This window comes from Littorina saxatilis, linkage group LG9 (genome assembly GCF_037325665.1).
Source record: "Littorina saxatilis isolate snail1 linkage group LG9, US_GU_Lsax_2.0, whole genome shotgun sequence".
Lineage (NCBI taxonomy): Eukaryota > Metazoa > Mollusca > Gastropoda > Littorinimorpha > Littorinidae > Littorina > Littorina saxatilis.
This window is the reverse complement of record NC_090253.1, coordinates 1,549,267-1,571,766: the sequence shown is the minus strand read 5'-3', so window position 1 is coordinate 1,571,766 and position 22,500 is coordinate 1,549,267. Positions and strand designations below refer to the sequence as shown.

Below are 22,500 nucleotides of genomic sequence, written 5' to 3'. Positions count from 1 at the left end.
GTTCATTACGTTATTAATAGATTTGGTTTATTGAGACAAATTTTTCACCCGTTACTGCCTTATGTTGTACTGTCATGCAGGAACACCACTATAAGCTTCTAGCTTGTTGCTGTTTCTGTGAACTTTGTATACATGTCATGATTGTAACCCTTGTTAAAATAAACTTATGTTTAAACCAAAGTGAACTTGATGGCTGGGTGAAAGTTTTGGAGAAACTCTATGAAAGAGTGGAGGTCTTCAAGAGACAGACAGGTGACCCCTAGCCCATCATCGATGAAGCGTCGATAGAACTCGGGGACAGGGGCAGTGTATGCCTGCATTACCTGGTGTTCGAGGTAACCCATGAAGAGACAGGTGTAGCTAGGGCCCATCTTGGTACCCATAGCTACGCCACTGGTTTGGTGATACGTAGTACTGACCATCAACCTCGAAAGTGTTGAGAGTCAGCACGAGTTCTGCCAAGCGGACAAGGGCAGAGGTGGGTGGGTAGCGTTTGTTGATGGGACGGCGGTCCAGAAAGAACTGCAGAGGGCTTTAAGTCCGTCAGCATGAGGTATTGACTATTGATGTGTACAAAGACACAACATCAGGCGTGAACAGCAAACGTGGGTGGAATGCAGCAGTACGGTTGAGAGACTCCAACAGAGAGAGAGAGAGTGTGTGTAGTGTCTTTGATGAAAAACAAAGAGGCACTATGAGTCGGAAACAAGATCGCTGCACGACGCAAATCTTCTGTGACCTTTGACCCAACGTTTCTTCCACATTCGATCACTAAGCTTAATATTTACAACTGAAAGCCGAGGGGGTGGAATACCGAGATGAACCTACAGAACTGTGCATCCTCAAACCTGACATATTCATCCCAACATTTTATGAACTCAAAAACAGAAAGTTGCTTTCACACGCCAGCTTTGATTGCCAGTGGTTATCAAAACGGAACTCGTGTGTAAAAGCATGGCTCCCTGTGCTGATTGTGCACTTATTTTCTCACAACCAAAATGATGACAAAAACGATGTTTGGTGGTTTGTTGTCAGACCAGCTTTTTTGTCGGTCCTCGGGGGGCATATCGACTTTTGTTTCATATTTATTGACCGCGGCTTCAACAACCCATCAGACATCTTATAATGTATCGTTCGTGTCGTGCAATAGATCGACAAGAGGCAGAGCAGCGTTCGTCAAACCACAGGTGCACGTGAGAGTTTTATGATCACCTGTCGGTGATTTTAGACAAAAGCACGTCCTGCGATCTAACGCTTTCCGCAGTAAAACGCAAGGTGTGACACTGTTCTGCTCCCGAAATGTTCTCGTAAAAAAAATATGTATCAAACAAGTCGCGTAAGGCGAAAATACAATATTTAGTCAAGTAGCTGTCGAACTCACAGAATGAAACTGAACGCAATGCCATTTTTCAGCAAGACCGTATACTCGTAGCATCGTCAGTCCACCGCTCATGGCAAAGGCAGTGAAATTGACAAGAAGAGCGGGGTAGTAGTTGCGCTAAGAAGGATAGCACGCTTTTCTGTACCTCTCTTTGTTTTAACTTTCTGAGCGTGTTTTTAATCCAAACATATCATATCTATATGTTTTTGGAATCAGGAACCGACAAGGAATAAGATGAAAGTGTTTTTAAATTGATTTGGACAATTTAATTTTGATAATAATTTTTATATATTTAATTTTCAGAGCTTGTTTTTAATCCAAATATAACATATTTATATGTTTTTGGAATCAGCAAATGATGGAGAATAAGATAAACGTAAATTTGGATCGTTTTATAAATTTTTATTTTTTTTTTACAATTTTCAGATTTTTAATGACCAAAGTCATTAATTAATTTTTAAGCCACCAAGCTGAAATGCAATACCGAAGTCCGGGCTTCGTCGAAGATTACTTGACCAAAATTTCAACCAATTTGGTTGAAAAATGAGGGCGTGACAGTGCCGCCTCAACTTTCACGAAAAGCCGGATATCACGTCATCAAAGACATTTATCAAAAAAATTAAAAAAAAGTTCAGGGATATCATACCCAGGAACTCTCATGTCAAATTTCATAAAGATCGGTCCAGTAGTTTGGTCTGAATCGCTCTACACGCACGCACGCACACACGCACACACATACACCACGACCCTCGTTTCGATTCCCCCTCGATGTTAAAATATTTAGTCAAAACTTGACTAAATATAAAAAGTACTAAAATTCCTTCAAGCAACAGCGCCACTGAAGTTATTATAGACAGTTGTGTAGGTGAACAAGCCTCCAAGCTCGCGTTTTTTTTATTGGTATTTTTTATCATCTCATTTTAGACCTAGACAGGTCTGTATTTATTGGCAGCTTTTCTATTGGGTTCTCATCCTCCTCAAAACCAAAACCAAAGAGAAGAAAGATTGTATGTCGGCTCTCAGACAGACGGCCAGTGTACACACTAACACTACTCCAGCGAGGATGACAATCAAACAGTGTACACACTAACACTACTCCAGCGAGGATGACAATCAAACAGTGTACACACTAACACTACTCCAGCGAGGATGACAATCACACCGTGTACACACTGACACTACTCCAGCGAGGATGACAATCAAACAGTGTACACACTAACACTACTCCAGCGAGGATGACAATCACACCGTGTACACACTAACACTACTCCAGCGAGGATGACAATCACACCGTGTACACACTAACACTACTCCAGCGAGGATGACAATCAAACAGTGTACACACTAACACTACTCCAGCGAGGATGACAATCACACCGTGTACACACTAACACTACTCCAGCGAGGATGACAATCAAACCGTGTACACACTAACACTACTCCAGCGAGGATGACAATCACACCGTGGCAATGAGACGCTAGAGCTTTCTATCTTAATCGTGCCAGCAAGATTGGATTCAACCAAAAGCAAAAACAGTCTTACGACTTACATGACCACAGTCATGGATGGAAACAGAGTAAAGACGAACACGACTCGGTGTTTCAACATACGAGTCTTGAGGTCGTGGCGATTGCGCCTCGCTTTAATAATCACCTTCGCTTTTGTTTTAGCCACAATGACCAGCATACTCAAAACTAGTGACCACCGTGTATTTATGGACACTGTCCGAGTGGGTAAGACTGGGAAACGCAACCCACAGACTTCAGAAGCCGTGAACACCGGACACATTGTGATTGAAAATGTTCATGGAAAATTCAGGTCGTCAACACCATCAGCGACAGTGGCGGGAGTAACATCATCGTCATCGTCATCATCATCATCATCTTCTTCTTCTTCTCCTACCTCCCCATCGTCCTTGCCATCATCTAGCTCATTCTCAACTTGGAAGAAGAAAATATCATCGTCACGATCTTCATCAACCTCTTCTTTTTCCGACTCAAAATGGCAGATGAAAGTACAAAACACCAACCTGTCCTCCCTGTATCGGTCACTACTGACCACTGCGCCACAGTGGAGCCCACTGGACACTAATAACACTGACCATTACGTGTACTCTGCCCATTATGACGACACCAACACCGTTCCGATGATCGTCACCATTTTGACTGGGCCGAACAGATCCAAGTCGTTTTCTGTCGTCTGCGTCTACTTCGAGTCCCCGGACGTAACGCGACCGAGCGGTATGGTGAGCGGACTGAGCCAAAACTACAAGGAGCCAAAGATGTATAACCCGTTTGGGCAGTGAGTATTGCTGTTGAAAGTGAGGTGTGTGTGTGTGTGTGTGTGTGTGTGTGTGTGTGTGTGTGTGTGTGTGTGTGTGTGTGTGCGTGCGTGCGTGCGTGTGTGTGTGCGTGTGTGTGTGTGTGTGTGTGTGAGAGAGAGAGAGAGAGTCAGTGTGTGTGTGTGTGTTTGTGCGTGTGTGTGTGTGTGTGTGTGTGTATGTGTGTGTGTGAGAGAGAGAGAGAGTGTGTGTGTGTGTGTGTGTGTGTGTGTGTGTGTGTGTGTGTGTGTGTGTACCACAAGTATAAAATAGAATTAAATCGTTCCAATGATTACCTTTCCTCACTTTTCCACTTGCAGGTTATTTGGGGCGTACATCAAGTGCCCTTTGCTCGCCCCTAACCATCGCCCTTACGCTCTGTCCGTCGTCAAGGGAAGCAACTCTTCAATCAAGGACTACAACTCTCTCGCGACCCGCATCATGACCGTACACTACAGCGGGCGACGCAGCCCTGGAACGAAGCCATCCCTTATCAACTCTCGCCAGCGGATTATCACAAAATATCATCCTGCTTTCCAGTGGAATATCACAAAATGTTACCCTGCTTTCCATCGCTTCGATGACGTCATGGGACTCGTGGAACAGATCGAGGTACATCGGTTCTTCGGAGTGGAACACTTTGTCTTCTATATGTATTCGGCCAGCTGGCCTGTGAAGGCTTTGCTCAGGTTCTACGGGTAAGTTAACGTACACCGCTTTTTACATTTAGTCAAGTTTTGTCAGGTCCGGAAACCCCGGAAACCCACTCTAAATACGCCCCTGTCTGTTTTGGTTCAATGAAATGTTCGTAAAATCGCCGTTTACCAACTTGTGTGTGGACGTTTTGAAAAGAAAGATTCGCCCGCAGTTTTAACTTAAGTATAAGTAGGCCACACGAAAAATAATGACCGTACTGAAGTGATGCGCGCTCTTGTTGTTCGTCCGACGTCATAACATGGAAAGGGCTGTATCCAACATACGTGAGAGAGACCACCCGTGAGATTACAATATCGTTCAATTCACACGTTAGTATATCATGTAAATGAGGTCGTGTCAGACTAGCCTGGCAGGGACCTCATTTTCCACAGCTCATGATGCCAGTCACCGAGACAAAGTCATTATGAAAACACTTTTGCGCTTGCTGTTTCCACTGGAATAACTTTTAGAAGTATAGCACGTCACGCTATCCTTTCTAGAGTGACGTTTCTTTGCTATGTCGTCATGACATGAAAAGCGCTGTAAGTTTTTGTGTGCTTGCTTTTGTTTTTGTTTTAAACATTTTTATTTCACGTTTTAACTACAGTACAACAAAAACATACATGTATCAGAACATTTAAATAAAAAGAAAACACACCAGTAACCAGGTGAGGTACGTTTATATCTATAATCAATATTTCGGCACGTTACTGCCTTATTCGAGATGGTAAGCTCAAAGTTATTCCAGTGGAAACAGCAAGCGCAAAAGAAAATAATACTTATGAAATTAACAGACCAAGATCCGCAAGATCAGACTAAAATTTAGTCTGTAAAAAAATTAAAAAATTAAAAATAAAATGCTGCAAGTTATCTGTGCCGCCGTTCTACAGTGAAGAAGAAGGGGTGGTGGAGGTCCTGGATTGGCAGCTTCCGAGGCCGCGTCACATGAAGGGGAGGGTGTTTTTCTACTTCGACCAGCTGGACGCCATACAGGACTGTCTGCTGAGGAACCTGCGGAGCTCCCGATATCTGCTGTTTGGTGACGTGGATGAGTACTTCGTTCCCAGGTAAAATGCCAGAGTCAGATTGTTCACTGTATATCTCGATTAAATTGAATAGACGTGTTTTTCCCCATTTATTTTTACGATAATAATACTAGTTTGAGGTGTGTTTAAATACAAATACAGACATATTCTTGATTATAAAGGACAGATATGCCATGCGGTCCTTCTGAATTTGTTTTAATACTAAAATCGTCTCTTTAACGTCCTTCTGGGAAGTCCTAGTCGACATTTGTCTCAAATATATATAATTATTTTTATTTTCTTAACGTTGCATTCTGGCTTTAAAGTGTACGCTCCTAAGAGGATACATTTTTTGTGTACGTTATATGTTATGGAATTATACATGCAGATACAGGTTAAATGTAGAGATTGCGTTGGTATCATGGTCATCCCATGGTCATCCCATTGTCATCCCATGGTCATCCCATGATCATCCCATGGTCATCCCATGGTCATCCCAAGGGCGGCGCGAGGGCAGAGGTGCACGAAGCACAGCTATTCGCAGGGCTTCATTTCTGTTACTTTAGCTGCAGGCTGATTTTAGCACCCAGCCTTTCCCCACAGCAAAGATAACACGGCAGCTGGAGCAGGCCGATTTCCCAGTATATAGCTATTCTGATGGACACGTGGGGGAATTCGGGGGCTGTGATTGGATGGTCTCACACATCCCTTTTCAGATCATCAAAGCATAACGCTACGGAAGTTGGTCATTTTGGTCAAAGACGCATCAGTTGGTCAGTTGGTCAAAGACGCATGGTTCTGGTTTACCCATCTGTACCACACGATTTTTCACTGATCGACAACAGCATACACTGACAACTTGAAATTCTTCTCGGGAATGTTTTTCAGCTTTACAAATGTCGATAGCATACCCTTTTCTGCTAACTTCCCGATGAAACAGGACTAAACCTATTATTTTCTGTCCCTAAACACCACAAAATGCCCAAAGTCGAAAGATGTAGTACAAACAGGGGAGTAAAACGGAACAGCCGTTTTTGTGTGCCTGTGAGCTTAGTTCACAGTTGCCGACTGACACAAACTTCGCATTCGGCTTTTCTTATCTCGTAACTCCACACTAAATACCCCACTTCCCCTCTGAAGTATTGATGTACAACCCATGGCACTAACATTCATGTTGTCGTTTATAACTGAGGTTGAAAAATTCGCTTCATGACGAGAGAAGTATAAATGCCATTCACCCAAACTGAAAACGTCGCTGCCGTCTGTTCTCTTTTCCTCCCCTTGTTGCATCCTAGTTCTTCAGTTGTTTCTAGTTTTCTGTTGATGTTGTGTTTTGGTCTTCTTCATAAGTATTCTTGTTCAAAATTAAAAAAAACTCAAACTTCTTTTTGTTGTATACGAATGAATTAATAAAAAGCTGTTTAACAGCTGTATTGTCAAATCGAGTTTTTTTCCCAAGTCAGTGTGGCGCCTGCGCAAAACTAATGCGCATAAGAAACGGCGTCTGCTATCAAAACCTGAGATCAACGCATCGACGCAAAAACTGTCATTTTGTAAGTTTGGAACAACAAATAAAGGTCAGAACAGCTAGGGGAAAGGCCCTAATTACCGGACGGGCGCCTAATAACGGACACGCGATATCTCAGAAATAGGAGGTCACAACAAAACAATTTTTGCGCGAAACGATTCAGTAATATCCCCTTACACTTCGCACCAAAATAACATGGCGACTGAACGCACGCATTCTGCACGGTAAGTGGTTTTCTGTTTTTCGCACTCTCACTGTAATTTTAGACATTTGTAAACTAAGTGCAGCAAGAAGTTACGACTTTCTAAGATGAATTGATTGGTTGAAGTAGATAGTACATACACTCTACATGTATTAGTAAATACCATGCAATACGACATACTCAATGAACGCATTTTAACAGCTGCATTGTAACTCCAACTAGTGGGGTTTTCCAAATACCGTCCACCACGTGCGCCCAAATAACGGACTATGTAATATGTAATAAATATGTGTGTGTGTGTGTGTGTGTGTGTGTGTGTGTGTGTGTGTGTGTGTGTGTGAGAGTGTGTGTGTGTGTGTGTGTGTGTGTGTGTAATTGAACGTGCGGTTAATTCGCTTGACTAAAAATAACGCATAACCCTCTCTCGAGAAAAAGATACATAATATTATCTTCATAAAAACTTGCTTTTTGACTGACAAAAGTTGCAAAAACCAACATAATAATTAAATGTAAAAATACATGAACGTTCACGAAAAAGAAAACGGTTGCAATTGTTAATTAAAACATGGTTTCTGCAACTTTTGTTACTCTATTAAGCAGCGAATTTCGTGTCCGGATTTTGGTGACCCCCTGTCCGGATTTAGGCAGTAGGTTTCCCAAAACTGGACAATTTGAGGGAAAAATTCAAACCATAATAACTTTTAAAGTATAACAGATTTTTTCAATTCTTTTTTAACATGAAGATAAAGGTAGGTTAGATCTACAATAATCAGTTTTCAAAATTGCGCTATGTTATATACTTTGTGAGAAAAATGGGTTTAACCTTAAGTGTCCGTTAATTAGGGCCTTTCCCCTATATATTCGCTATTGTATTTTCAGCGTAGCAATAGGGTCCGATATTTAGACTCGAACAAGTATAACGCGACTCGTCTTCGACTCTTCGGCATTATACTTGTCTCGTCTAAATATCGGACCCTATTGCTACGCTGAAAACACAATAGCTGCTAATAGTGCGGAAGCATTTAGGTTCAAAAGCCAAGCGAGCTTAACAGTGTGCTGGCTGCAGCTGCTGGTAGCCAAGCTATTCCCTCTGCTGGTAGCCAAGCTATTCCCTCTGCTGGTAGCCAAGCTATTCCCTCTGCTGGTAGCCAAGCTATTCCCTCTGCTGGTAGCCAAGCTATTCCCTCTGCTGGTAGCCAAGCTATTCCCTCTGCTGGTAGCCAAGCTATTCCCTCTGCTGGTAGCCAAGCTATTCCCTCTGCTGGTAGCCAAGCTATTCCCTCTGCTGGTAGCCAAGCTATTCCCTCTGCTGGTAGCCAAGCTATTCCCTCTGCTAGGCTATTTCAACTCACACTAAAACACAATCTAGAAACAGCTGTGGAAACGAAAGTGGGTGAGAACAAACTGCGGGCCTTGATTCTTTGAAATAAAACAAAACCAGATAGACTGCTAACTTTCCAAAATTTCAGATAAAACAAAAACAAAAAGGTGATATAGGTTATTTGAACGTTTAATGTTGAGATAAGTTCATTGTTTGTATCATGCGTGTTTGTATCATGAGTGTTTGTATCATGAGTGTTTGTATCATGAGTGTTTGTATCATGAGTGTTTGTATCATGAGTGTTTGTATCATGAGTGTTTGTATCATGAGTGTTTGTATCATAAGTGTTTGTATCATGAGTGTTTGTATCATGAGTGTTTGTATCATGAGTGTTTGTATCATGAGTGTTTGTATCATGAGTGTTTGTATCATAAGTGTTTGTATCATGAGTGTTTGTATCATGAGTGTTTGTATCATGAGTGTTTGTATCATGAGTGTTTGTATCATGAGTGTTTGTATCATGAGTGTTTGTATCATGAGTGTTTGTATCATGCGTGTTTGTATCATGCGTGTTTGTATCATGAGTGTTTGTATCATGAGTGTTTGTATCATGAGTGTTTGTATCATGAGTGTTTGTATCATGAGTGTTTGTATCATGCGTGTTTGTATCATGAGTGTTTGTATCATGAGTGTTTGTATCATGAGTGTTTGTATCATGAGTGTTTGTATCATGAGTGTTTGTATCATAAGTGTTTGTATCATGAGTGTTGGTATCATGAGTGTTTGTATCATGAGTGTTGGTATCATGCGTGTTTGTATCATGAGTGTTTGTATCATGAGTGTTTGTATCATGAGTGTTTGTATCATGAGTGTTTGTATCATGAGTGTTTGTATCATGCGTGTTTATATCATGAGTGTTTGTATCATGAGTGTTTGTATCATGAGTGTTTGTATCATGAGTGTTTGTATCATGCGTGTCTGTATCATGAGTGTTTGTATCATGAGTGTTGGTATCATGAGTGTTTGTATGTCAACTGACAAGACCCTGGTGTCGACGTAGTGCAATGGAACATTTTGTTTTGTCAATAATTAAACGTTCCAATAACCAACCTTTTTTAAAATGTTTATTCTTATTCGTTGAAATCACAACGAATCTCAAATTCAACCAATCAAACACCGCAGCTGGCTCACACCGTTGTGGCAACTTTCTCGTGCAGCTCAGCCCACTTGTCCAGGGGGGGGGGGGGGGGGGGGATTATTCAGGGCGCAGTTGTCAGGGGGCGATATTAGCCTGCATGTGCTACCCTTTAAAAACAAGTACCGCGAATGCCTCGCACTCCCAATTCTTCCTTCCCAAAGGTCCGACAAGAACCTCCTCTCTCTTCTCAACGGTCAGTTCGCTGGTCAGCCCGAGTGTGGAGCCTTTCTTTTCCGCAACACGTTCTTTGACCCTCATGGACAGCGGAACGTCTCCAGATCGAAGGGTCAAGAATCCCCCTCCCTTGAAGGCCAGCTGAGCACTCTCCGCTTTGTCAACAGAGTGAATGAAATTTGGCATCCTCCCAAAAGGTGTGTTGAGTGTATTGATTCTATACTACCCGTCATATAAATTAGACATGTACGTTCAAGTGCAGATGATTGTGATGAGGCCGTTTATTGTGAAACCAGTTTTATCCTACATACGTGAGAGAGACACCCGTGAGATAATAATCGTTCAAATCACACGTGTGTATATCATGTAAATGAGGTCATGTCAAGCAAGTCTGGCAGGGACCTGTTTTTCCACTGCTTATGATGCCAAAGTCACCGAGACAAATGTCATTATCGAAACAAAAATTGCGCTCGCTAATTACCCTCGATGAATCTTTAGAACTAACACGTCACGCCACACTTTCGGAGTGACGTTTCTTTGCTTTGACGTAATAGATTGCACGAGGCTTTAGAAGAGATCAGGTTCCAAAACAAGCGTCTTCAATTTAGCTGCCTCGACTGCAAGACATTTTCAGTAAAATACATATGTAGGATAAACAGAATACTACATGGCATGCTGTGTCGTACCAGATTTACACGCGTTGCTTTTTCAAATAGTGAACAGCTCGCTTTCGCTCGCAGTTCAATATTTAAAAAAACAACTCGTGTAAATCTGGTACGACACAGCAAGCCATGTAGTATGCTCTGTATATGACTGGATACGAGAAATAGTATAGTACGGGAATGGATGGCCTTTCGAGTAATATGTGTGTGTGTGTGTGTGTGTGTGTGTGTGTGTGTGTGATTGTGTGTGTGTGTGATTGTGTGTGTGTGTGTGTGTGATTGTGTGTGTGATTGTGTGTGTGTGTGTATGTGTGAGTGTGTGTGTGATTGTGTGTGTGTGTGTCTATGTGATTGTGTGTGTGTGTGTGTGTGTGTGTGTGTGTGTGTGTGTGTGTGTTTGTGTGTGAAACTACTGCAGATTACACAAACGAATAGCACGACAAACCATCAGAGGAGGATTAAAAGGACTATAAAAAAATCCCCAAAACAAACAAATAAAGAACAAACAAACAAAACAAAAACATCCACAGTCTTTAAACATACCTGTCTTTCTCAAAATGAAACTCTGTTGAACCTATATTTCTACGTTTGATCCCAACAGGTCCAAGCCAGCACTCATGCCACTGCGGGTCAATGTCTGTGAAGTGCATCAAGTCGTATCCTTCCGCGGCGACTTCCGGCAGTGTACGATGTCTCCCTCCGAGGGACTACTTCAGCATTATCGCATTATTCCAAACAATCTCAAAAAAGAGCACCAGCCCACAGCACAGGGCTACGTCAGAGACCCTTTTCTCAGACACGTTCGTCGAGAGATTATGACCAGGGTTGAAAAAGTTTTGCGTGAGTTTGAAAAATGGCGTCTGCATGAGAAGAGCGTGAATAACAATGATGGCTGACATTGAAGTTGTGTCTCTGTGTGTGTTTGTTTTCACGTAACGTTCGACTGCTTTCTTGCGTGATTTCTAGTGTCCTGGACTACTATTTTAACGACAATTCTCGGCATCCACGGGACTCGACGGTGTGTGTGTGTGTGATTGCTGAAGCTTGATTTGTCCGCAGATATGGAGCGGCAAATGCCCCATTGTTTGTGTTGAGCATACAAAAAACGCACAAAGACACTCACAGAAAGGCTCAGCCAGGCACACAACACACACAGAGGCACACGCACACACACGAACGCACGCACAAACACACACGCAGACGCACGCACGCACACACACATGCACACTCACCACAGAAGAACAACAACAATCTTCTTGTGGTTTTTCTGTGAGAAAATCAGAATATTGACATAAACCGGGTAGCATTTACTGCGAAGATGCTGACGTCCTGCTTGTCATAGCAGCTATAGCTATTAATTCATTTTCACACCACTTGTTACACCCCCGGTATAGGGGTGTGTATAGGATTCGGTCGATGTGTTTGCTTGTTTGTTTGTGTTCGCATATAGATCTCAAGAATGAACGGACCGATCGTCACCAAACTTGGTGAACAGGTTCTATACATTCCTGAGACGGTCCTTACAAAAATTGGGAACAGTCAAACACACGGTTAGGGAGTTATTGGTGGATTAAGATTCTACAAGGACTTATAGAGGGACATAATAATGGTCAAAGGGAAATAACCTTCTCAGTTGGTGGCAGTGAGAATGGTAAGGACGGGGGTGTTTTTCCTACCTCGGAGGAATTTCTTGTTCTTTTTAGATTGCTCCCTTGTTTCATGTTGTGTGTGTGCATGTGTGTGTGTATGTCCGTGCATGCGTGTGTGTGTGTGTGTGTAGTTCTCTTTCGCCGTCTCATAAAAATAATACACACACACAAATAAAACAAAATACAACTAAGCAATAAGATGGCGTGTACTGACAGTGTCAGGCGTATTGATAGTCTGTCATATCGGAACTGTGTATTGCTCTACATCCTTTTTAAAAAGATTTCAAAAGCATTTCTGCTTGTTATTGTTGTACAAGTACTTTGTTTTTGTGCAGCGATCTTTTTAATCCCAAAACACTTGTTTAATGACAATCCACGATTAAACAAGCCAAGACATCTTTTTTTGACTATATTTGTCAATAAATCCAAAAACAAAGAGACTGCCAACGTTCCAAAATTCAGAATAAAAAAACAAGAAAGGTAGGTTGTTGGAACGTTTGTTATTGACAAAACAATACATTCACACATATTTCGACCCAACGGTCTTTTAAAGTGAACAGACAAACAAATATTCACACAAAACTTATCTTGATAGTAACAGTTTTTGCCCACTTGTCAGGAAGCCGCGCGCGCACACACAAACACACACAATATGCTTTCGCTCAATGTGGTATAAGGAAGTCATTCGCTCGGCTTCCTGACGAGTGGGCGAAAACTGATTCTCTCAAGATAAGTTTTGTGTGAATATTTGTTTGTTTGTTCACTTAAAAGACACACACACACACGCACGCACCCACGCACCACCGGATAAAAGTGATCCACAACAATCCGGGGAAATTATCAGCACGTTTTTAATAATGACTCCTTATGCTTCGTCTTGATCGTGTATTTCACGACTCACAAATGGGAACAAATGTTTGGAAGAAACGTTTTTCCCAAAACAAAAAGGACAAGAACAAGAACAAGAACAAGAACAAGACGACACTGTCTTCTCCCTCTACTGGAACGTTCTAGATATCCAGGATGCATGCTCTAAACAAGAAACTAATCCTAAAGCAGACAGCTCCACAACGTTCCACAATCCACCTCGCGACTGACCAACTTGCCAGACATCGAACGCACACCCAGCATAGCATTCCTTTGTTTCATAATTTTGGGTCTGTCTGATAAAGACCATTGGGTCGATTTACTTGTGCATTTTTTTATTTTTGAAAACTAAAACGCACCATTTCTGTTCATTTAATTTCGTTTCTGAAATTTTGAACCAACACTGTCCCCTCCCTCTACAAGAACGTTCTAGATGGCAAGGGTGCTCTGCACAAGACACTGTCTCCTCCCTCTATAAGAACGTTCTAGATGGCAAGGATGCTCTGCACAAGACACTGTCGCCTCCCTCCACAAGAACGTTCTAGATGGCGAGGATGCTCTGCACAAGGCGGTCCTGCTCCTCTTTCTCGGCGGGTCCAGCAGGCTGCCTGGGACGCCTGACCTCCGACATGCCCAGCCCCTCGGTGGTCGTCAGAGTCCTCAGCGTGCCCACTCGCTCCTTCACGCTGTCCTGGATGGCTTCGAAGGTGGCGATACACACGCTGAAAACAATCACAAAACTCATATCCTTGATTGCCGAAAGAATAGTTGTTAAAAATAAGAAAATTCATATAATAAAATAACAAGTCGCGTAAGGCGAAAATACAACATTTAGTCAAGTAGCTGTCGAACTCACAAAATGAAACTGAACGCAATGCAACGCAGCAAGACCGTATACTCGTAGCATCGTCAGTCCACCGCGCACAGCAAAGGCAGTGAAATTGACAAGAAGAGCGGGGTAGTACTTGCGCTGAGAAGGATAGCACGCTTTTCTGTACCTCTCTTCGTTTTAACTTTCTGAGCGTGTTTTCAATCCAAACATATCATATCTATATGTTTTTGGAATCAGGAACCGACAAGGAATAAGATGAAAGTGTTTTTAAATTGATTTCGAAATTTAATTTTGATCAAAATTTTTATATATTTAATTTTTAGAGCTTGTTTTTAATCCAAATATAACATATTTATATGTTTTTGGAATCAGAAAATGATGGAGAATAAGATGAACGTAAATTTGGATCAGATTTTTAATGACCAAAGTCATTAATTAATTTTTAAGCCACCAAGCTGAAATGCAATACCGAAGTCCGGGCTTCGTCGAAGATTACTTGACCAAAATTTCAACCAATTTGGTTGAAAAATGAGAGCGTGACATTGCCGCCTCAACTTTCACGACAAGCCGGATGACGTCATCAAAGACATTTATCAAAAAAAGAGAAAAACACGTTCGTGGATATCGATCCCCGGAACTCTCATGTCAAATTTCATAAAGATCGGTCCAGTAGTTTGGTCTGAATCGCTCTACACACACGCACGCACGCACGCACGCACACACACACATACACCACGACCCTCGTTTCGATTCCCCCTCTATGTTAAAACATTTAGTCAAAACTTGACTAAATGTAAAAATGATACTAAAACTGAGAAAATGGTCTCCAGGGGACAAACCCCCCTTGACTGCTGGAAACATTTAGTTAAAAACATAACGTACACAAAAATTAAAGTTATACCAACACTGAAAAAATGGTCGCCAGGGGAGGCAATCGCCTTGCTTTTGAATCCATGAGTATTAAACACGCGATGACACTCATATCTATACATAGCTCTATACAACTGTTCCACTTTTGAACACAGTTTGACAAAGTACGTAACTCGTATAGCACGGGTAGCACATGGTAAACACCAGTCTTAAAATGAACACTGGTCTTCACCAGAAAGGATGTTCAAAGTAGAAGTACTAGAACACATTTTTTCAAAACATGCATACTGACCTCGGGCACACCGTGTGCAAAGACGCCGGGCAGTAGACGACCATGACCGCGCAGAGAAAGAAGATCAGGGTCAAGGTCAGAGCGACAACAGCCATACGGAATCGTCTCCCGTCCTGACCGTCTTTGCGGAGGTTGTCCACCGCCGTCTCCTTTCTCGTCTTTTTGTCCTCGTCCTTCTCGTTCTCCATGAGACGAGACCCGGCCTGCTGGGCCGTCTTCTTGAAGGGGTTGTCCAGAAAGTACCTGACAATGGACCCCTCTCTTTATTGATTTGATTGACTCTAGTCTATTATCCCAATGCCGGCAAATGTAAACTAGCTAGCACTAACAGCAACAAGAATCGCGTTACCCAGGTGTAGTCGTGTTTATGTGTAATCATGCAGGCCCCTGCACTTATGGCAGTATGACGTCGGCCGAGGTCTTTTACGTGCCACTTTGGTGACACGTGGATGGGTCATAGACAGCATCGCTGAGTCTGCATATAAAGTTGACCCGTGTTCGTCCCGGCCTGGGTTGGAAGCTGTGTTCACAAGGATCACAAGCCCACAACTCTACCACCTCAGCTTACCCAGTCCCCCATTTATGTATGTAAGTCAAAGATCACTCGTAGCTTGGCTTCAGCCAATTTCTCGTCTCACGCTAAGACTATGTAAGTCACAGCATCACCACCTACTTGTGTATCTTGATGGTAGTCTCCTCATACACGGCCCTGGCCAGCTCACGGGCAATGTCCACGCGTCCGATCTGGTGCAGTCGGACACACAGGTCCTCCACCGTCCCCTCGTCACCAGTGCTCTTGTTCCAGTCCGCCAGGTGAAGCAGGCACGGCTCGTTGTCGTTAATGGGGGACAGCTGCAAAATCACCAACAACAATACAACAAAAGTCAACAACAACAATTGAAGCCATCGTGCTTAAAAACAGAAGAATGTACATCGTCTGGATGAAGCTTGTACATTAAACAAATTAGCGTCTATTTCCGCTTGCTGCCTTGGTGACAGCTGGAAAAACAAGCTGTCTTGTTTCAAAACAGAAGAATGTACATTCTGTGGGTGGAGTTTGTGTGAAAAAGAGAACAGCGTCATTGTTTTCCGTTTTCAACGATGAAGCTTGTGTGAAAAAAATGTGTGTCATTTTTCCGTTTTCCAAACAGTTGGATAAAAACCTACATTTTATTTACAACAACAACAACAGCAACAACAACAACATCACCACCACCACCACCAACAACAACAACAACAACAACAACAACAACAACAACAACAACAACAACAACAGCAACAACAACAACAACAACAACAACAACAGAAGAACAAAATACAGGTAGAACTGACTGCCAGGTAAAAACAGATAGCAACAAACAAACTAACTAACAATCAAACAAATAGAAGACTGACTGACTATTGACTTAGGAAGTGAGAACTTGAGAAGGGAAGTAAGTAGCTAACTCACCAACCAAGTCACTCATCGCTCCCTCACCAACCAAGTCACTCATCGCTCCCTCACCAACCAAGTCACTCATCGCTCCCTCACCAACCAAGTCACTCATCGCTCCCTCACCAACCAAGTCACTCATCGCTCCCTCACCAACCAAGTCACTCATCGCTCCCTCACCAACCAAGTCACTCATCGCTCCCTCACGCACTCACAAAACTAGCCTACCACTATTGAAACGTTACACACGACCAAGCAGCGCAGCCGCTTCTTGCAGCCAGTTACCAAAAGGAACTGCACCAGTCTCTGGGCTGGATCAAAAAGACTAGAGGAGGAAGGAGGGGGGGGGGGGGGGTCTTAAAATAAGGCAGGGGTCCAGCAGCCGCCCTGACCTCTTGTGGGGTACACGGACGACGCCCTGTTGGGGGGTCAGGGGGGCTTGACGGTGAGGACATTTTACATTTTACGGGTCTGACCTCGTGTCTGGAAACCAAATTGTCTCCAGACGAGGTAAAGCCGGGGGGGGGGGGGGGGGAGGGGGTCGGGTCTCGGAACCCAGGAACAACTCCCCCCCCCCCCCCCCCGAACCTTACCTCACTAAACAACTCTTCATCTTCATCTTCATCCATTTGGCGGTCACAATCGGTATTTCTGCTGCGTCGGGGATTTGAAGTCGAAATAACACGCGATAGATCATAGAAAGACAAAGAGGAAGACCTAGCTATAGCATTGATAGTTGGATACAAGTGTTATGCACCTTGTCTATGTCAATGACTAACTTGCTTTTTCGCTCACTCACACAATCCACGTTCTCGCTCACACGCCACCTCACTCGACCCACAAACTTACTAATAGTAATACTAGAAATTCAAGAAAGCAGTTCGTGTCCGTCTTTTCCCTCTCACCTGAAACGATTTCTGGTACAGAGCAGGAATAAGACGTTTGCATTCTTTGTTGGTCAAGTGGTCCGACACAAACTGCAACTGTCGTAGGTTCAAATCCACGGTCTGTTCGGTAATGGTCAATGTAACGAGAAACAGAAACAATCTTGCCAACGACTTCATCTTCCAAAATTCTCTGTCGATTTTTTCTTACTAGTTTGGAATTAATGACGTCATCATAGCTTGATGTAAAATCTTGCATGTTTCAAAAATGACGTTGACATGAGACGCTTTCTCTTGGTCTCGGTCACAAAGCTTAGTCTCTACTATCCTACCAAAGTGATGTTATTCATTCATTTTGTCATCATTTTGGCGATTGTTTAATCTTTAATTTTTGGCTCACGTAAGTGTAGCCTATGCGATCGTAACTTTGTCTGTCTGTGCGTGCGTGCGTGCGTGCGTGCGTCTGTGCGTGTGTATGTCTGTGGTAGAAACTCTAACATTTGAAGACGTCACATTACATTGACGTCACATTATGACGTAAGAGGGTTAGACGTCACGCGAAGGAAGTACTGAAAGTCTCGGTCATTATTATTTTGAGCGCGCCGAGACTAGTTGGCAGTCGTGTCCTTGTAAGTAGGCTACATGCAGACAGACAGATCTAGATCTAGTGTCTCGCTTTCTTGCACAGTTTCACCTATGCTCTTTCTGTGTGTGTGTGTGTGTGTGTGTGTGTGTGTGTGTGTGTGTGTGTGTGTGTGTGTGTGTGTGTGTGTGTGTGTGTGTGTGTGTGTGTGTGTATGTGTGACGGAGTGATTGAGTTTGTGTTACTGTTTGTCGATTTCTTACGTGAGCCTTGATGGCTTCGCCTCTTGTTAATTTTTGTTTTTGCCATGCACATCATTGTGAGGCTCTCAATCAGTAAACATGCACCCCTCTGTACATAGAATTGTCCATTCAAGCTTGATTATTCACAGTGGGCAAAAATATTACATGTTCGTAATAATACTTCTGGGTAATAGCATGTCCTGAGGTTTTTATTCATATGGACATATTTTTGGTGTACATGGCCAACAGACAAGACAGAACAAAACCACAATATCATTTGACGAGTTTTTATTCGTAGCCAATTGAGTAACAACTGAGTAACAAAACAACAAAAACAGTTTTGATATACATTTGGACAATTCAAAGAGGTCGATGCCTTTGAGCTTCACCAAGAAATGCTGCGTCTCTCACAAGAAATAACGGTTTCAGGTGTGACGAAAAAAAGAACAGGGCCTGAGTACGGTGATAAATTCAAGACTTATTTTACAACCATTTGAAAAATACATACATCCCCCGTGGCTGCCCGCATAACGAAATCGTTTTTCTCGTGTTTTGAACTTGCCAGTGTTACAGCACAGAGCAGAAAGACCGTCCCGCACTTTCCTTTGTGTTGGCCTACATCACGTGGCCACCCAAACACCCGCACAACGCAACATTTTCACGAGAAAAACACGTTTATTTGTTTGCTTTGTCTGTATTACACATTTCTATTTACATTTACCACTGACACACCATTGCCAAATTGTATACTTTTGTTTGCAAGTGAATCGTTATCACACAAAATAACGTTATCACGAGACAAACAGAGATCTCACAGATCGTCTGCTTCTCAACTGTTTTGCGCAAATCGTGTAATATCTATTTTTGCGGAAACCTCCCGAAGAAATGCACCTTCCACCTGCAACATAGTCGTGCTTATTTGGAATGTGACGTCCAGGTACTTCGTCAGTCACACCTATCTCGAAAACTAAGCGTCGCACAGAACCAGCGCCCTTCCATTGTTGGGCCTATTACCAAGGGAAGGAACACGGATTTTGCACAGGTTTTTAGCGTGAGAAGTTTAAGGGAGGTAACTTCGTATAAATCAAGTATTTCTGGTCAATGACAGGGTTGTTTACCTTACAACAACAAAAATAATGGATAACATTTTCCACAACCCTGTGTGTGTGTTTACAAGTGTGTGTGTGTGTGTGTGTGCTCGTGCAAGCGTGCGTGTGTGTGTGTAAGGCGTGCGTGCGTGCGTGCGTGTGTGAATGTGTGCCGTGTGTGTGCCGCCGTGTCAGTGCAGTGTGTGTGTGTGTTTGTGCCAGTGTGTGTGTGTGTGTCAGTGCGCGTGTGTGTGTGCGTTCGTGCGTGCGTGCGTGCTTGTGTCGGTACGCACGAACCTAACCAGAATAAAATGTAGGTCAAATACATTATGCAAATCGGCAGACGGATGAACGGGAAGGCAGGCAACCCTGACATTGACCTTCAGACAAGAAGAGTGACATTAAGGGGAGGGAAGCGACGAAGAGAGAAATCACTGAATGAGGGAACGAGACTTCTTGGCGCCAGACCAATTGGGAGCAGATTCTGGAACGGCGAAGAGTTTTGCAGTTACGAAATCTTTCTCCGCCATCAGTTGTTGACATGCGAGCGGGACTGACAGAGTGAAAGTTTTAAGATTAAAGCCAAGTGGTGGTAGATTATTAAACGGCGAAATACAGACTTCAGAGGTTTGAAACTTGCCTCTCATACCATTTACCCCATCAGTATATATATATATATGTGAAGGGACTGGCAAGTCTGAAGTGGTTAGCTGGCAGCAGATTTCACCTTGGTCTGTTCAACACACTGATACTGTGCACGTGTAGACGAAAGAAGGACTGATCATGAGAGACACTGAGAAACAGACAGACATACACACGCACGAACACGCACACAGACAAAGATACACACACACACACACACACACTGCACACACACTGTACACACACTGACACACGCCACATCCCCCCTGCCCCACACAGACACACACACGCACACACACGCTGAGAGAGAGAGAGAGAGAGAGAGAGAGAGAGAGAGAGAGACTGCCACCCGTATAAGTTTCACAGCCCCCCCCCCCTCCACACCCTCCGCTCCACCCCTACCCTCGACTACTTTCTCTTTATGTCAGTCCTCAAATCCCATCTTATTTTGCGGAAGAACGAACAAAAACCTATACGTGCTGTATTGTTAATGTTGCCCATCATTGCTGAAGTGACCTTGACCGATCCGAGCTGCCATTGCCAATCTTTTCAGTGCTGTGCTCATTTTTCAATCGATTATTTTATCCTTTCGTTCGACCTTCACCTTAAAAGGACAGCGTGATTTGTTTTGTCATTTGTTGTCATTGTGTGTACGTCGTGACATTTTGTGCGAAGAATAGCTCAAAAGCCAACAGGTAAACAATTTAACAAATCTTGTTTTGAGAAACGAGCGCGGGTTCTTACGTATTGACGGCATAAACTCGAGATGAGTTGTTGGTGTTTTTACATTTAGTCAAGTTTTGACTAAATGTTTTAACGTAGAGGGGGGAATCGAGACGAGGGTTGTGGTGTATGTGTGTGTGTGTGTGTGTGTGTCTGTCTGTGTGTCTGTGTGTGTGTGTAGAGCGATTCAGACCAAACTACTGGACCGATCTTTATTAAATCTGACATGAGAGTTCCTGGGAATGATATCCCCGGAAGTTTTTTTTTCTTTTTTTCGATAAATACCTTTGATGACGTCATATCCGGCTTTTTGTGAAAGTTGAGGCGGCACTGTCACACCCTCATTTTTCAATCAAATTGATTGAAATTTTGGCCCAGCAATCTTCGACGAAGGCCGGACTTCGGTATTGCATTTCAGCTTGGTGGCTTAAAAATTAATTAATGACTTTGGTCATTAAAAATCTGAAAATTGTAAAAAAAAAAAAAAATTTTTTTTAAACGATCCAAATGTACGTGCATCTTATTCTTCATCATTTTTTGATTCAAAAAACATATAAATATGTTATATTTGGATTAAAAACAAGCTCTGAAAATTAAAAATATAAAATTTATTATTAAAATAAAATTTCCGAAATCGATTTAAAAACAATTTCATCTTATTCCTTGTGGGTTCCTGATTCCAAAAACATATAGATGTGATATGTTTGGATTAAAAACACGTTCAGAAAGTTAAAAAGAATAGAGATAAAGAAAAGCGTGCCACCCTTCTCAGCGCAACTACTACCCCGCTCTTCTTGTCAATTTCACTGCCTGTGCATCGAGCGATGGACTGACGATGCTACGAGTATGTATACGCTCTTGCTGTAAAAATGCAGTGAGTTCAGTTTCATTCTGTTAGTTCGACAGCTTGACTAAATGTTGTAATTTCGCCTTACGCGACTTGTTATTTATTTTGATCAGCAGATTGCTTTAATTGTGTAATTCAAAACCACAGGGCGTAATATTGGATGTTTTGTCAAAACAGTGCAAAACTTGCATACATTGACACGGACACACACGTAACAAAAGACAGAGAGAGAGAGAGAGAGAGAGAGAGAGAGAGAGAGAGAGAGAGAGAGAGAGAGAGAGAGAGAGAGAGAGAGAGAGAGAGAGAGAAAGAGAGAGAGATAGAGAGAGGGGGGGGGAGAAAGAGACAGAGAGAGAGGGGGAGGGAGAGAGAGAGAGAAAGCGAGAGAGAGAGAGGGGGGAGGGGAGAGAGAAAGAGAGAGAGAGAGAGGGAGGGGGAGAGAGAAAGAGAGAGAGAGAGAGGGAGGGGGAGAGAGAAAGAGAGAGAGAGAGAAGGGGGAGGGGAGAGAGAAAGAGAGAGGAAGAGAGAGAGAGAAAGAGGGGAGAGAGAAAGAGAGAGAACGAAGGAGAGAGAAAGAGGGAGAGAAGCAGAGAGAGAGAAAGAGAGAGAACGAGGGAGAGACAGACACACACATACACACACAAACACACACACACACACACACACACACACACACACACACACATCATTCGCCATTGCGTGTTGTCCAGAAGAAGATACAGGAGGTGAAGGAAAAGGATGAAGAGGAAGAGGGGAAGAAAAAGACGAATTAGTTTCTAAAAATAGGAGGAAAAATTGATGCATGGTTTTGATCATAGAGCATTGGCTGCTAAGCCATCAATAATCGTAAAATTAAAATCATGGACCTCAGCTAGTACTTAAGCGTATTATCTTTATGTCAACGTTGCTTGGCATATATCGTATCTTAGTTCAAAAAGTTTACAATCACAGCGCACTCGATCAAATAACCTGAAAACTTTTCTTCAGTGTCTTTAATCAAGAGTTGCTATTAGTGTCGCGTGTGTTTCTTCAATGCACTGG

At 42.8% G+C, this 22,500-nt stretch overlaps 2 protein-coding genes and 1 long non-coding RNA gene across 4 annotated transcripts in view; 1 reads left to right on the top strand and 2 right to left on the bottom strand.

Moving 5' to 3' along the window:
* Nucleotides 1-2,236: 2,236 nt before the first annotated feature.
* Nucleotides 2,237-11,411, top strand: LOC138975042 (uncharacterized). 2 transcript variants are annotated; one of them, XM_070347693.1, is made up of 5 exons: nucleotides 2,237-3,683; nucleotides 4,023-4,400; nucleotides 5,289-5,465; nucleotides 9,834-10,043; nucleotides 11,110-11,411. In XM_070347693.1, the coding sequence occupies exons 1-5, from the start codon at nucleotides 2,932-2,934 to the stop codon at nucleotides 11,402-11,404; spliced, it is 1,812 nt and encodes a 603-aa protein (XP_070203794.1). In that variant the 5' UTR covers nucleotides 2,237-2,931; the 3' UTR covers nucleotides 11,405-11,411. The 2 variants fall into 2 exon arrangements, with proteins under 2 accessions (XP_070203794.1, XP_070203795.1); XM_070347694.1 differs by lacking the exon at nucleotides 5,289-5,465.
* Nucleotides 11,412-12,990: 1,579 nt separating this feature from the next.
* Nucleotides 12,991-17,079, bottom strand: LOC138976602 (uncharacterized). Its single transcript, XM_070349463.1, has 4 exons — nucleotides 17,044-17,079; nucleotides 15,692-15,870; nucleotides 15,019-15,261; nucleotides 12,991-13,746 (listed from the first exon to the last, which is right to left on the bottom strand). Exons 1-4 carry the CDS (start codon nucleotides 17,077-17,079, stop codon nucleotides 13,566-13,568), a joined length of 639 nt encoding a protein of 212 aa, XP_070205564.1. The 3' UTR covers nucleotides 12,991-13,565.
* Nucleotides 12,991-22,500, bottom strand: part of LOC138975055 (uncharacterized) — a 379,618-nt gene continuing 370,108 nt past the window's right edge. The window contains exon 2 of the long non-coding RNA XR_011458481.1: nucleotides 12,991-13,201. This is a non-coding gene — a long non-coding RNA (uncharacterized lncRNA). The remainder of the gene's footprint in view (nucleotides 13,202-22,500) is intronic.